Source organism: Gracilinanus agilis, chromosome 3, assembly GCF_016433145.1.
Source record: "Gracilinanus agilis isolate LMUSP501 chromosome 3, AgileGrace, whole genome shotgun sequence".
Classification (NCBI taxonomy): Eukaryota; Metazoa; Chordata; class Mammalia; order Didelphimorphia; family Didelphidae; genus Gracilinanus; species Gracilinanus agilis.
Window position 1 is genome coordinate 188270287 of NC_058132.1, and position 17074 is coordinate 188287360.

General features: G+C 36.2%; 1 protein-coding gene across 1 annotated transcript in view; it reads right to left on the reverse strand.

Moving 5' to 3' along the window:
* Positions 1–17074, reverse strand: part of ALKBH8 (alkB homolog 8, tRNA methyltransferase) — a 49843-nt gene that overhangs the window by 14817 nt on the left and 17952 nt on the right. The window contains exon 8 of the mRNA XM_044669062.1: positions 2213–2319. Coding sequence (XP_044524997.1) covers positions 2213–2319 — 107 coding nt within the window. The remainder of the gene's footprint in view (positions 1–2212; positions 2320–17074) is intronic.

Here is a 17074-nt window from a genome sequence, read left to right on the forward strand (position 1 = left end):
ATATAACAGGTTCTACCTCACACTAATCAAACTGGTATAACTGAAGGGGGAAAATGGAAAATGACAAATATTGGAAGGGCTACAAGAAAATAGGTACACTAATGGACTGTGTGTAGAGCTCTAAACTGGTCCAGTCATTATGGAAAGCAATTTAGAACTATGTCCCCAGAGTTATGCAGAAAATTAATGTTGAACTGGGATATCTTTGGGAAATAATTTTCCCCTTTGGCTCCACTTACCCAAGGTGAGGAAGAAACAGCTTCTGTTCCAGGCTATGAAATTGGATTTGGTACCTCCCTTCTTTTATTTAGAACTTAAAAGGATCACAGGATTAAGAGCAGGGCTGGGAGTCACTGCGAACCCTGAGTAAGAGTGTGTTCTGAAGTCATGTTGGATTGGCCAAGCCATGTGGCAGAGAAGAAAGGGTGTATTAGCATCCTCACTCTATGGACAAATATCTGCCTTTTCCTGTGATGAAGTAATGAGGAAGGAGCTGAGATCTCTAAGACCACCATCACTTCTGTGATTATTTACCAATCTGATATATCTTGGGATGCTAGGGGAGGGACTATAACAAGTGGTATATAAGGTCTGCTTGAGAGGGGTTCAGTCTCTTTTGTCCCACTTTTATCTTTTATGCATATCTGGATCCGGGAGGGAGACAGCTGACCAATTTAGATGGTCTCAAGCAGTCAACTAAAAAATTATCTTAAAATTAGGATATCTTGTCTCTCTAGAATTTTGATCATTACATTACTAAACTGAGTATGCAAACCCTTTGACCAGTTATTCCACTACTAACTAGTTTTATACTTCAAAGAAACCAATGAAAGAGGAAAAAACACAAATGTACAAAAATATTTACAGTAGCTTTTTTTTTAAAGCAGCAAAAACATGAAACTAAAGGAATGACATCAACTGTGGAATGACTGAACAAATTCTGGTTATGAATACAACGAAATGCTATTGTGCTATAAGGAATGATGAAAGGAATGGTTTCCAAAAAACCTAGATGACTTGTGTGAATTGTGTGAAGAGTGAAATGAGCAGAGCCAGGATTTGAAAAGTAAAGAAAAAATTTATAACAGTTAGTTATACCAAAGTAGAGAGTTATCTTGGGTGGAAGAGGGGTTCCCTTCATGGAAGGCTTTCAAGCAAAGCTTGGATGAGCACTTAGGCAGGTTGTGGAATGTATTATTATTCTGTTACAGGACAGACTAGATGGCCCAGTTCTGATTCTGATGAAAGTGGTATTTGAGAAGAAAAGAAGTAAACTGACAATGGAATGTAAGATAAATTTTGTTGTTCTTGTTCAGTCATGTCTACTTGACTTAGTCCATAAAATTTTCTTGGCAAAGATACTGGATGCCACTTCCCTCTTCAATGAGTCCCATTTTACAAATGAAGAACTAAAGCAAAGAGAAGTTAAATGACTTGCCCAGGATCACATAGTTGATGTGTAAGACTTGATTTGAACTCAGATCTTCCTGACTCCCTATCCACTGTGCCACCTGGCAATAATTAATAATATAGTTACACATAAAATGTTCTTTTTATTTTATAAATGTTTTAACTGAGGGAACTCCTTAGGAAGTTAAGAAGATATGAAGAACAGATGTAATCAATCTGAACAAAGCTGGACTCCCCAAACTCTCAATTCCAAGTTTATTATTAAACCACTATGTGTCACATAGCCATGTTCCCCTTCAACAGCTCATCTCTGTATATATAGACAGAAATGGAGCTGCCCATTAAAAACGGAGCAATTATTCAGAAAATCAGATTGCTTTTAAAGAGGTTAGGATCAGTCAATGTTTAGAACCAGTCATAGTTTCTTTTAATTTTTGCAAATATAAAAGTTTCTGAGTAGGAAGCAGAGTATAGATCACAGTATGCTTCAGCTATATTAAAACATTACAAAGAAGCAAAAAACTTTTACACAGCAATCCACCCTTTTTAAAAGGGCTACAATAGTTCTCCTTGGCAATAGCCTCATAACAAAATTATCAATAAATACAACTTCAGACAAGGTAAGAAGGAATGAAAATTCTTACTTAACTCTACAGAATATACTTTCTGTATTAGGGCAGACAAGTCAGTTATCTACCCTAGATCCCATGTTTTTCCTCTATAAAGTGAAAGGGTTAGAAAATGATCTCTACAAGCACTTTTAGCTCAGCATTCTATTGGACAGAGAAGTCTCAACACATACCCATGGGTCCAAAGGTATCTAGATTCTCCTGTCATCACCAGCAAACTCCGCTGAGGCAGCATAACTGATACTGTGTGGCCATCTGGGTGCTTAAAATCCATGACAATCTTAAAAAGATCAAAAGTGTAAATATTAAACGTGTGGAATAAGAATGAAAAAATGACTACTACTTTATGAGCAAGTATTAGATAAAATACATATGATTATAAATATTTTCACCAAGTAAAGACTGCTGTTCACTAAGGATTCTTAAACTTGTACTTTTTTAAAATTAACAGGTATTTTCTATTTTCCTCCTTGGAACATATATAGTCAAGTAAAATAAATCTGTAGTCCATCACCTCTTTTTCAGGAGGTAATTAAGTTAAGGATTCTTTCTCTATTATTATTGTTCCTGTGATGACCTGGGCCTTCTCTTTTCTCTTTATATCAAAGTTTCTAAACTTGGGGTCTGTAAATTAAAAAAAAAATTTTTTTATAAAAATGTATTTAAATATGATCAGTTTCATTTGGAATTTATGTATTGTGTTTATTCATTTAAAAACTATTCTGAGAAAGGGTCCATAACATTCATTAGATTGCCAAAAGGATCTATGACTGAAAAAAAAGGTTAAGAATCCATGGTTTATACAATTTCGCTTTTTGATCACATCAGCTTTCATAGGTCCAATTACTATCTCTATGCAGATGACTCCCAAATCTATATATCTAGCTCTAATCTTTCTCTTGAGTCCCAGTCCTATATCAACAACTGCCTTTTGAACATTTCAAACTGGATATCCCACAGGCACTTCAAGCTCAACATGTCCAAAATCCTTTCCCCAAAACTCTCCCTTCTTCCCACTTTTCCTATTATTGCCAAAAGCATCACCATATTCACCATCCAAGGTTCAAAACCTCAGTGTTTCTGTGGCTTCTTATCTGCATTAAACATATGTGATATGTTATGACAGCTAGTGGCACAGCAGATAAAGTACTGGTCCTAAAGTCAGGAAGAACTGAGTTCAAATCCAGCCTCAGATACTACTTGTGTTACTAAGTAAATCACTTAATCTTGTCTCTCACTTAGCCTGTTTGCCTCATTTTCCTCAACTGTAAAATGGAGTATCTACCTTGTAAGGTTTTGTGAAGATAAAGAGTGATATGTTTTTTAGAAAAGTACTTAGCAGAGTACCTGACATATAGTAGATGCTACATAAATGCTTATTCCCTTCCACATTCCCTTTTCCCATACATCCAATGTGTTGTCCAATATTGTCTCTCACATACCCTAGTACAGGCTCCCATCATATCTCATTTGGACTAGTTCAGTAGGTTTTTAATCAGTCTCTCTGCCTCAAATCTCACCCCAACTCCTCTCTTTAAGCTTAGCAATCAAAGTAATTTTCTTAAACCATGTTTGCCCATGTTAGTTCCTTACTCCATAAACTCTAGTGGCTCTCTATTATCTCCAAGATCAAATACAAAATCCTGTTTGACATTTAAAGCTCTTCACAATTTGGCCCCTTCCTTTTTTTCCAGGCTTCTTTCACACTCTATGATCCAGCTACCCCGACCTACTTGCTGTTTCTTACACCTGACGCTCCATCTTTCACCTCTATGCTTGGAATACTCTCGCTATTCAACTCAGCTTCTTAGTTTCCCACGTTTCCTTCAAGACTCAGGTCAAATCCTACTTTCTGCAAGAGTCTTTTCCTACTAAAGTCCTTCCCCTCCAGTGCCTGACTCATGAAATTATTTTCTATATACTCTGTATATATCTTTTATGTACACAACAATTTACATCCTAGAGGGTAAAAGGGACAGTGTTTCTGCCTTTCTTTATATTCCTAATGAAGGGTTTCAGTAAATGACCAATCATGAAGATACTAAAAATGTATTCAAAAGCTGACTCCAAGAGCTAAATGGTAAAAAGATATGAACAAACATGAAGAAATCAAAGCTATATATAACTATATGAAAATATGCTCTAAATCATTATTGATTAGAGAAATGTGAATCAAAACAACTCTGAGATATCACCTCTCCCTTACCAAACTGGCTAAAATTATAAAAGGGCAAAATGATAAACACTGGAAGGAATGTGAAATAATAGGATATACTATTGGTGGGTATGAACTGATCCAACCATTTTGGAGAGCAATCTGGAATTATGCTCAGAGTTATAAAACTGTGTATCCCTTTTAACCCAGCAATATCACTATCAGGATTATTTTCAAAGTGATGAAGAAAAAAGAAAAGAAACTATAAGTTCTAAAACATAGCAGCTTTTTGGGGTGGCAAAGAACTGGAAATGGAAGGGAGATCCATCAACTTGGGGAATGACTAACAAGTTGTGGCATATGATTATGATAGAATATGTAAGAAATGATGAACAGAAAAACATGACAAGACCTACATGAAACTATGAAACATGAAGATTGAAACAAGCAGAACCAAGAGGACATCATCTACAGCAACAGAAATATAGTTTGGGGGGCAGCTAGGTGGCTCAGTGGATAGAGAGCCAGGCCTAGAGATGACAGGTCCTGAGTTCAAATTCTGACGCAGACCCTGGGCAAGTTGCTTAACCCCCATTGCCTAGCCCTTACTGCTTTTCTGTCTTGGAACCAATACACAGTATTGATTCTAAGACAGAAGTTAAGGGTTTAAAAAAAACCAAGAAATATAATTTGAAGAATGACTTGTGTATGTCCACTTCCAGAGAAAGAACTGATAAACAGAAATAAGTAAGACATAGCTTTATATACACAAATATTTTTTATCAAGGCATTCTTTCTCAAATGGAGGGAGGGTAGAAAGAGGGAGGGAATTAATTTGTTATTTAAATGTAACAAATAATTTTTAAAAAATGGAATAAAATATATAGCTTTTTTAATTCACTAAGGATTCATAATCAATAGTATTACTCTGTCTCTACTGAATCAATATGCCTCATGACAGCTTTGTTCCAGAGTAGCTACTCTCAATTATTCTTTTTTTATCCAATTTTCTTTATTTTTTGAGGTGGCACAGTCAATAAAGATCAAATTGCCAGCTACTCTTGGCACATCACTAGGGATTATACTCAGTAATAAAAATGCTAGACATTTTGATCCTATATAACCTTTACACTTTTTGTATTTGTAGAAGACGAACACTCAAGACGGAGAAGGCTGAAAATCTTAATCACTGGTATCATCTTGCTTATAAAGATAATGTGCTTAAGACGGTGGAACACATTAAACAATATACAGATCTCCAGGTTGTCTAAACAGCCAGATGAGATGTTACATTGCCATTGAGAATGGTACAATGTATAACCCAATTACAAAAAAAAAAAAAAAAAAAAAAGCATATGAAGAGATAAGCCTTTTTTTTCTACTTAGATTTCAACTAAAGTGAATAACCTTTTGGGAGAGTCAGAGAAAAAGAAATCTAAAAAACAAGGTGGCAATGAAAAATAATGTGATTTAATTAAAGGGGTGAAACATGAGAGAAGATGGAGGTTTCTTTACCAATGTAAAAAGAAGAAAATGAGCATTCCTTTACTTACAGAAAGATGAAAATGCAAGCTATGCCAAGGGTAAGTCTTCCACAGTTAGACTAAATTGGTCTCTCATTTCCTAATTTCATTTGAACTAAATGCAATTAACTTTTTTTTATTAGTGCCATTCATCTCAAAAAAATTCTTAATATCATTGATTTAAAGCTGGTAAAGAACTAATAGGTCATCTAGTCCATTCTCATAATTTTACCGATGATGCAAACGAGGCCAAAAGAGATTAAATGATTTGCCCAAGGTCATCTACAAATGGCCTTCTATTGTTTATTAATGCAGAGCTAGGACCTGAACCCAAATCATTTGACTCCAAATAATTTTTATTGGATGATGAAAGTCTCCCAAAAATGAGTGCTCAATAAATGTTTGTTAAATTGAAATACACACATAGAAGGGGAAAAAAGGCAGGAAAAAGGACAATGCATTGGAAAAAAGAGAGAAAGAATAAGTATTAAGTCTCTTGAAGTGTCTACATAGAAATATTCACATTAACATTTGTTAAAATCTTTCCTCTAAAACCTCATAGAAAATAGAATCTAGAGCTAGAAATGACCCTAACCTCATCCTTTATTTTGCAGATGAGGAACTGTGTCCTGGACAAACTCTTTAAGAAAAATAAGTATATGTAATAAAATAAAACCATTCCTAATAAGGTTTTATTAATACACTTTTTCCTGAGTAATACATTACAATTTTGAGGTTCCTACCATATTGGTCCATTTTTTCTTTGCCAGAAGCTTTTCCTGTTAAAAAGTTCTTAGAGCAACACTCTGAGAGTTTTACTGAATAATGAATGTGGTTTTTTGCCTCACCACAAAAGCGGCAGCCTCCAGAGACAGCTTGCTAAATGAAGAGTAGCAGAAGTGAGAGGTACAGCAGCCAAGAATGCTAACTTGAATAGAGAAAAGGCAATAGAGAAATATGCAAATTAGCCCAAGATGTTCTATCTTAACCTGAGGGCCTATAACTTTTTTTTTTTTGAAGATCACTATATTTCAGTATGATAGATTTTATTTATAACCCAATTTATTCTATTTTATATGCATTTAAAAGACACTTCTGAGAAGGGGCCTATAGGCTTCATCAAAGAGGGTCATGACAAAGAGATGAAAAACTCCTATTCTAAAGACTAAATGACTTCTGTTTGTAGGGGCTTCTGATCTCCTTTGGTATCATTCAAATACAGCTTAACACACTGAGAAAAACAAACTAAAATATAAACTCATCACAGCAAATAAGTAAGTTTCCCTACAAGGCCATATATAGCAATATGAAATAGGAGGGAAGCATAGAAACTCAAGATTTATGAATGTATTGAGAAGCTATATGGAAATAACCCTAGATTCAGAGTTCAGACAAATTCCACCTTGGTCGTTTACCACCAGTCTTAGTTTGCTAATCTGTAAAATGGTGATCAAGATCTATTATTATTTATAAAAAAGAGGTTGTAAAGATCAAATGGGAGAAATCAAGCACTTGGGTTTTTTAATTCTATTTATTTGCTTGTTGGCTACATTAAAATTCCCAGGTATCTCTCTCTCTTCCACCCTTCCCAGTACTAGAAAAGGTATCATCTGACAAAAAGATATATGTACATAAAAACCATGTCTTGCTTGTTTCTATTTATCAGTTCTTTCTCTGGAGGTACACACTTTATTTATTTATCTGTTTGTTTTTTAAAAGTCCTTACCTTCCATCTTAGAATCAATACTGTGTATTGGTTCTAAGGCAGAAGAGTGGTAAGGGCTAGGCAATGGGGGTTAAGTGACTTGCCCAGGGCCACATAGCTAGGAAGTGTCTGAGGACAAATTTGAACCTAGGACCTCCTGTCTCTAGGTCTAGCTCTCAATCCACTGAGCCACCCAGCTGCCACCAAGAGGTGGACACTTTAAAAATTAAATGTATTATATGATTGCTAGCCATTGTTTTTATGTAGAATAAAATGGCATTGATTAAAATCTCAGCTTGTCTACTTATTACCTCTGTGGTCACATTAAAGCCACTTTAGCACTCTGGGTTTCAGTTTCCTCAAGTTTTAAATGTGGGGGAGGGGAGGTTGATGATCTCTAAGGCTCTAATTCCTATAATTAGACTAAGTCTCAACAGATGAATGAGCAGATGCCCTCATCTCCTCTTTATTCCCATATGCAGACATTCTGTATTATGTTTGTTTGGCTGAACTGAAGCAGGATCTCAAATTGAGATCTTCTAGTTTTATGGTCAAAATTAATTTCCATGACATAGTGTTCCAGAAAAAATGAAAATGTGAAATTCAATTGCACAAACACTTTTTATACATCTATTATGTACAGGGCTACCAAGGAAAAAACAAAACTGTCCTTCCCTGACCTCAAAAAGCTTACATTTTGTTGGAGGGGCAGGAAAGGAGGTAACAGGATAGAATATGTACACACTTAAGTACACAGTAATTTGAGCCAGAGAGCACTAACAACTAGGGAATTAAAGGTTTCTCAGAGCAGGTGGTACCTGAGCTGAGTTTTAAAGAAAGATATGGATTCAGAGAGGCAATATTATTAAGGAATACATGCCAGGTATAAAGTCTGATTTCAGTACATTCATGGAGGATGGAAATGGAATGCCTGGTTCAGAGAAAAGCTACCAGTTTGGAGTGTGTGTAAAGTGAAATCATGTGAAATAAGGCAGGTATGAGTTGGGAAAAGCCTTAAGTACACCTTAGGAAATGGTATTTTATCCAAGAGACAAAAGAAAGTTGCTCCAGGGTGGTGGTGTTTGTTTTTTTAAAGTACTGATACAATCAAACTGGTGCCTTAGTTAGATTATTTTGGCAGCTGTGTAAAGGATAGACTGGCAAAGAAAATGCTGGATACAGGAAGATCAATTAGGAGGACAACTGCCCAGGAAGGAGACACTAAGAATCTGAATGAGGGCGATAGCTGTCCAAATGGAGACCAAGAAAGAGACGGAAGAGAAGTTGTAGATATAGAATAATAGTAAATGACTGGCAATGGAAATGAGGGAAAGGGAAGAGTCTACACTGACTCAGCACAGTGATACACAGTTATATAAACCAAAGTAATTAGAGAATGTTGCAGCCCACAACAGAAATAGAGAAGTCTGGAGGCAAAGCAGGTTGAGAGTGGGGTGGGATGGCGATTAATTCAATTTTGAACAAGCTGACAATTGGATATTTGGATAGAGATGAAAGACTGGAATTCTGGTAAGGGATTAGGGTTGGACTCTATGTGTATATATATGTATCACTATCTATGATCTTTTAGCTGTTGGATTCAATGAAATTTTTTCATAAGTTGTTCTCCTTGTTCCCCTCAACTTCTGAAACTCCTGACCCTCTTCTCCTTGAATTTTTCTCCCTTGGTTTCCTGCTTAACCTTGCCCTATAAACAGGAGAGGAGGTCTCATGGAAATCAAGGGAGGAGAATGTCTACAAAGCCAAGGGATGGTTGGCAATATTAAAAACTGCTGAGAACAAGAAGTTGTTTAATAAGTCAGACATTTCCAACTAAACCATAAACTTCTTTGAAGGCAGTTACCAAGTGTTACACAACAGAGCAACATCAAGCTGAGGATACAGGTATAACATCAGTCAAACCTACCTGCTTTTCTAACTTTCTTTCTGTTCGTTAAATATCTGAGGAGACATAATCTTGGACTCTACAGTTCTGCTACCCAGTCAACCTCTGCCTACAAATCTAACAGAAAAGATTCAAGAATCAGCATTCAAAAAGCAATTAGACGTGAAATATAACCAAGTCCCCTATTTAATGATGTCACTGTGAAAAAAAATTTCTTGGGGGCAGCTAGGTGGCTCAGAGGAGAGTGCCAGGCATGGATAGGAGGTCCTGGGTTCAAATGCAGCCTTAGACACTTCCTAACTTTGTGACCCTGGGCAAGTCACTTAACCTCAATTGGCTAGCCTTTACCAGTCTTCTGCTTTGGAACCAATACTTAGTACCAATTCTAAGAGGGAAGATAAGAGTTTAAAAAAAAAGAAAAAGAAAAAATATCTCTTGGTAGATTGCTGACTGCTGTCCTCATGCCACAGGTAGATCTTTCAGGCATTAACATTTTTGTAGACACCCAGATAAAGGAAGTTCTTTTTACTTTTTTCCTCAGTGAAGAGAGCTATCTTAGAAAAAACAGAACCCATAAGAATAAAAACAAAACCCCATCAACATAGCTGGAGCAGATAGATTTTCAGTGCTGAATTCCATTTGCAAGAAGAGCAATTTGAGCTTCTATGAGATCTAGAAATATGAGAAAATTACATCAAAGCAAAGAATCTTCAAGAAAAGAGATTTGAAGGGGAAAAAAGTCTAAGAAGGAAAGCATTTTAAAAACGATGATCAGGCAAGATGGGTTGTAGTTAAGAGGTATTCTTCCTTATTTTGGGTTGATGAATCGGTGACTCTAATCAGGAACAATATGGCCAAAATATGTGATGTTTTGGCAGCTATGCTACACTGCTGAATTGTACTGTAATAGTAATACCAAGATTCATTAGGTGAACAAGCTCATTTAAAAGTAGTTTTAGCTTGCCCCAAAGGCATCCCTACCAGTCTTTTACAAGTTATTTTGCATATGTAATGCCTAGCTAAGATGGAAGCTTAAATTAGGGGAGATGGAAAAAATAAGTTAAGATCAAAAAGGAACATGAATGGTACAGAGATATGTTCATCACTCAACTGAAACTACTCTGTTCAAAATTACCAATGATCTTTTAATTGTCAAATTTGATGGTTTTTGCTAAGTCCTAATTCTTTTTGGTCTATTTTTGAGAGTTGACTCCTCTCTTCTTCTGAAGAGTCTCTCCTATCTGCATTTTCATGACATTGCTCTCTTCCTGGTTTGTCTCCTACCTAATGCTTACTTCTTAGGCTTCTTTTCTGGCTCTTCATCCACATCATGCCCCCTCACTGTGAATATTCCCCAAGGTTCTATTCTATATCCTCTTCTCCTTTTCCTCTCAAAACTTCCATAGGTTTATCTATCATCTCTATGCAGATGACTCCCAGATCTAGAAAGCCATCTCCCGACTCTTCCAATAAGCTTCAGTCCTGCGTTGCTAATTGAATATTAGACATTTCAAACTGGCTGTCTCATACACATCTCAAACTCAATTATGTCCAAAGCAGAAGTCATGATTTTTCCCCCTTAAACTCTCCTCTTCCAAAGTTCTTTATTTCTGTTGAAGTCACTGTTTCAGTCTCTCAGGTTCAAAATCTCAGAATTATCCTCAACTCCTCGTTTTCCCTCACCTCACATATTTACCCAGTTGTCTAATCTTTTTATTTTTATTTTCACAACATCTTTTGCATCCAACCCCTTCTTTCCACTCTCAAAGCTCCCACCTCAGCTCAGGTCACCTCTTGCCTAGATTACTACAATCACCTGCTCATTTATCTCCCTGACTCAAGCATCTCCCTTCCAAGCTGTGCTGTCAAAGTGATTTTTCTCAAAGATCTACGTGTCTCTCCCACTTAGTCAACTTCTTATCTTGTCTAGGACAAAATACGCTCTCCTCTATTTAGTGTTTTAAAAGCCCTGCACCACTTGCATCCCAGTCTATCTTTCCAGCCTCATGTTATATTTTGCGGTATTTCCTTTTCTACACTTGGAGATCAAGTCAAATTGTTTTTCTCTATTATACACACATACACACACGTGCACACCTATGCACAAACATACACATTCCATTTTTGGTTTCTGTGCCTTTGCAATGGCTGTCCCATGTACTATACCTCCATCTCAGATTCCCTGTATTCCTTTGGAATGAGATCATTACCATCTTCAGCATGAAGCCTTTTATGATACCACAACTTCTAATCCTCTCCTCCTTCCCTTCCAGGCTACCCTGTACTAACTACCTCATAAATATCTGCATTTATTAACTTTATATTTATGTTGTTCATATTTTGTATGTATTTGTTGGCTCTCCCATTAGAATATAAGCCCCTTAACAATAACAGTTAGCATTTACATAGTCCTTTATACATGTTATCTCATTTGATAATTGAAAGTAGAGACAGTGTCATTCTTTGTACTTTGCACAGAGCAGATGCTTAATAATTACATCTTGAGAGATTGTCTTCATTGTTCTTTATCTTATTTAAATGCTCTCTACTGTTATAAGGAAGAGAGGGTTTCAGCAAGAGAGGTTGGTTTGCAGGAGAAGAGATGCAGGAGGATAAAGATTCTAGAATGTAGAAATAGGGATGAGACTGTTAACTGAGGGGTTTGGTGGTCTCTCTCTAGATTTACCTGGGGAGACTGGCTGCCTGTCCTGTGGTTGCTGATCTACCTCGATCCCCCATCCTACCCGCTGCCTTGCTGTTGTCTGTTGTGTCTCCTTGTGATCCTGAACATCTGGCTACCTGACTGTAAGACCAGGTCTGGGTTCCTTTTGGATCCAGGACCTTTCCTTGGGTCCTGCCAAACTGCCATAGACCACTACCTCTAATACCATCTAAGGAGGGGTTTTAGTGCAGATTTAGGTAGAACAGGGACTGGATTTTCTTTAGATCAGAGAGATGAGGGTTAGTGTAGATCAAACTCTCTAAAGATTCCCTGTGAAGGGACATTTACATCTGGGGGATCTTAGTTAGTTGACATTAGTATCAGGGTTATCCTAATTCCCATCTATCCTTTCTTCTTAGAAATAAACACAACTTCCCTGTTACTAAATGGTTTGTGTGTGTTGGTCTCAGACCAGGCTCAGCCAGGGCTGGGTTCTGTTGGCCATCCCAAACCACAGTTAACATCCTAATACTAGCCCAGTTTTAACTATCATATCCCATTCCTAATACTATCCTAATACACTACCATGCTTTCCTCTTTTGATTTCTGAATTTCTTTCTATGAGTGTGTTCTACTCCAACTCTCACATGCCCCTTGTACCTTTCCTGTTCTTTCTTTGTCCTTCTAGAATCATATTTCAGACACAAGACTGATTTTACCAAGACTCAGTACTACCTTTAAGGTAAAATTTGCCTACTTGCTTTTTTCCTGATCTTTCTTTATTTTCTTATGGGTATCTGTAGCCTTCATTGCTGGACACTTCCTTAAATTTGTCTCTTGTGAACAACTCTACTATCATCCTTCTTTCTACACTGTAGCAACTATCTATGGTTTCAAGTAAGGTGAATGTATAGAAGAATTATTCTCTTTCTCTTTTCTTTGCATCTTTTGTCTATCCAGTGATGGAGAAACTATGGCCCGTGGGCAAGATACAGCCCCCTGAAATGTTCTATCCAGCTGCATGACATTATTCCTAATCTGACAAATACAATGAGTAGGATACAATACAACGAAACTTCAAAACAGTTGCCTTAGAAACAGAGTGACAGATGAGCATTTCCTTTCCTTTGGCCCCCTATTTAAAAAGTTTGCCCATCACTGGATTCTATGCCATTCCTTTGAAGTGTGGTACATTGGGAAGAGTTGTCCACAAGGAATCACATGACCAAGATTCTAGACCTAGCACTGTCACAAATAAGCTATATAACCAAGGGCATTTGACTTAATCTCTCTCTATTTCAGTTCTCACCTCAACATTGAGGAGTTGGACCAGATGGTCTCAACAGATCTAATAATCTATGAATCTATTAATTTAATTTGGTGACTGTTGGTAGAAGAGATGAAGTTAGTTTGGAAAAATTCTCCAAAGAACAGTATATACTATTACTATTACTATTATTACAACTACTATTAGCTAACATTTATATAGTACTTACTATGTGCCACTTACTATGTGCACTGTGCAAGCTCTTTTACAAAGACTATCTCATCATTTGATCCTCACAACAACTCTGGGAGCAAAGTGCTATTATTTTTTTCCATTTTACAGATGGAGAAACTGAGGCAAATAGAGGTTACATGACTTTCTCAATGTCACAGGGCTAGTGTCTGAGACCATTTTTTAACTCAGGTCTTCCAGACTCCAGCTATAGCACTAGATCCTTTGCATTGCCTTGCCATTCACTTACTCCTTAAACTCTTATAAATTTAACTTTTGTCCTCATCAGGGAAAATGAGAACTGGCCTTAGGCCAGTCTGAGTGGATCTATACTCAAGACCCCAATTAGTTTTACAAAGTTAGAAAGAAAAGGTCTCAAGAGTAAAATTCTAATGGCACCATCATGAATGCTCTAGATAAATAACAAAGGGGAAGCATCTAAAAGTACCTGGGCAGGGAGTGAAGGGGATAAAAACCAGATTTAGAAGGGTTGAAAGGTTTAAGGTCATAGGCAATAGGGCAGTAGAAAAATGAGTATAGATTATTCTCTGGAAAAGTCTGATGGAGGGAAAGAAAGCTCAAAACAGAGTTGAAGGAAAAATTCTTGTTTTGTTTTAGGAATGAAGGGACCTGAGCATGTTTGCAAGGTAAGGGCTAGGACTATATAAGGAAGGAAAGGTTAAAGTCTCAATAAGATTAATGACTTAGAGATGAAGTTCTCAAACTTTTTGGTCTCAGTACCCCTTTATGCTCTTTTTTATCCAAAACCTTTACCTTCTTCTTAAAAATAAATGCTAAGTATCAGTTCCAAAGCAGAAGAGCTGTAAGGGCTAGGTAATTGGGGTTAAATGACTTGCCCAGGGTCACAAAGCAAGGAAGTATCCCTTTACATTCTTAAAAGTTATTGAAGATCCTCCAAAGAGCTTTTGTTTATGTGGATTATATCTTCTGATATTTACATTAGAAATGAAAACATCTTAGTATTATTATGAAGACAGTTTTGATCACAGTGAATCCCTGAAATTCTAGGGAACCTGGAAGGGTTGGAAACATTTTCTTCTAAAAAAAAAATAAGACAAAAAAAAGCATAAACATGAAGGATAACAGAGGTATAAAAGAGAGAGAGAGAGAGATTTTTTTAGTAAGTAGGAATGAAATGATCACATCAGATTCATATGACCTCAGTAAAGTAGGTGGAAAGGTTATCTGAAGGGGAAAGAGGGGGAAAAGACTTGAAACATGCTAAAAAATAATAGTCAATAGAGACTGACAAAAAAAAAAGATTGCTGCATAGTACTAAGGGCCCAGCTGAGGTTATAATAGCATGATTTAATCAATATGGCTTGGTCTCTTTCTTTAGTGATACTCAGGAGTCCTGAAGAAGAGGCAGAAAAAACTCACAGGTGGAAGTCAAGGTGAGAATGGCAGATCAGGAAAGCAAGGAATTCCAATGTGATAAGTACCTGCTGAAATGGCTAGATAGAAGCAGGAAGAGAAGTGACTATGGACCAAATGGCCAAAACTTAACAAATAACTGAGGGAATTCCAAGGGTTCAAGGTCTCAATGGCATAAAGAATTAGATCAATAAATGTGAAGGGAGTGGAAAAGCTTGACAAATATAAGAAGTCATTGTCAAAAGAGCAAATAATGAGTTAATAAAGGGAAGTATACAATTACTACAGTATTAAGCTTCATTTTGCCTCTGAACCTGTATTTTAAAAATAAAACCTATTATTTTCATCACAGGCTTATAAACAAGGTTTTAACCTGAAGCTCTCTATTTCTTTCAGAAAACTGAACTCCGTGTGTGCTTCCAGAGACACCAAATGGATATGGTGAATATGACAAAAGATTTTCATTTTTCCAACTAAAATGTGTTTTCATTTCTTATAACTTCTGAATAAAAATACACAAAATGACCATTTATCAAGGAAAAAGGATTTTAAAAAGCATACATTTCTCTCAGTATCATCACCAAAATCACCCTGCATAGTGTTTTGTTAAATGACATCAAAAGACAGACATTAAATAATTTTAAATAACTGTTGACAATATAAAATAACTGGGAGTCTATCTGCCAAGACAAGCTATATAATCTACCTGCTAAAGAACTATATGAACACAACTATAAAACACTTTTCACACAAATAAGCATTAAATAAACAAATAGGAGGGACACAAAGGGAAGCCAAAACACAGGATAATCTTCAAAATGGATAATAAAATGCCTGAATAAATAAGAGTTGCATAACTTTATATACTTATAACTTTATAACTTAAAGTACTTACATTTTTATAAATTATTCTTTTAGAGAGGTACTGTTGTTTAGGAACCAGGAACTAGCGTGAACTGGTTTGAATACATCTCTGATATATGCTGAATGTATAACTCTTGGTAAGTCACAGCCTTTTGTACTGCCTCAGACACCTCTTTAAGACTATAGGTTGAAGAAAAGATGCCAACCTGCACTAAGCAGTAGTAGGAGTTTCATGATCTAGGAGTTCCATATAACAGTGAAATCATAGGTCTAGTTTCCATCCCTACAAGCATTATTAGTATGAACAGGTGTTTCTGAGTGGTAAAAATATGCATATACAAACAGGTGAAATGCAAAGTTTATAAACATTCAGTTAATAAAAAGAAAACTTCATTTAAAAAAAAGGTAAGATTTACAAAGGTTCTTAGAAAATGGGAAGGAATCTGATAATTTGAGAGTGGAAAAGTAATTCTGATACAGCAATTCTATACCCAAAGGAGGGCACAGAGGTCAGAGAAGACAAAAACTATGGCCAATATATTTTGACCATCAAGAAGATAAGAGATTGTACTAAGGCCCAAATCAAATGGAACTTTCTTGAAAAAGGCTTCCAGATTGTGTCAGGTGAAAGCAACCTTTCCTATTCTGGACCTTAAACTGCATTTTACCATTTACTATTTGCCAAACAGCATTAAACCATTTAAATGTTGCCTACATTATCCTCAATTGCAACTATTGGTGTATAGGTTGGAGCTTTTCAACTGGACTGTGTACTGTTGGAAGATGAGTCCTATTTTTTATATTTTTTTTGTATCCATCACTGCCCAAGTCCAGAGGGCCTTACACTTAACTGATACTCCATACATATTTGTTGAATGACTGATTTGGTGAGTATTATTTTTTAAAATTATATTCTAGGTAAAGAAGAAAATTAAAATATAGGTCTACAGGATTTTATCTGTCACTACATGAATTATATCAACAGAATACATTAAACTATCCACAATGGACAACAAAAAACAGATTAAAGTTAGTAAAACTGAGTTCGAGCCCTGGTTCTTTTGCTAACTTGCTAATCAGGCAAGTCATTCATCTCTCCTAGATAGAATTTAATGAGATATTCTCTAAGGTTCCTTAATTTTAAAAATTCTTTGCTTTCTCTGTGCTCAGTTTGCCTCAGTCACAGACAGAGTTTGTAGTCTCACACATACTGTTTTTGATCATATACAGTGTAGTCACACACATTACACTCATACACAAACTAGTCACCCCAATTTGTAATCATACACATACTGTTTTAGGTCATATACACTATTTTCAGCCATAT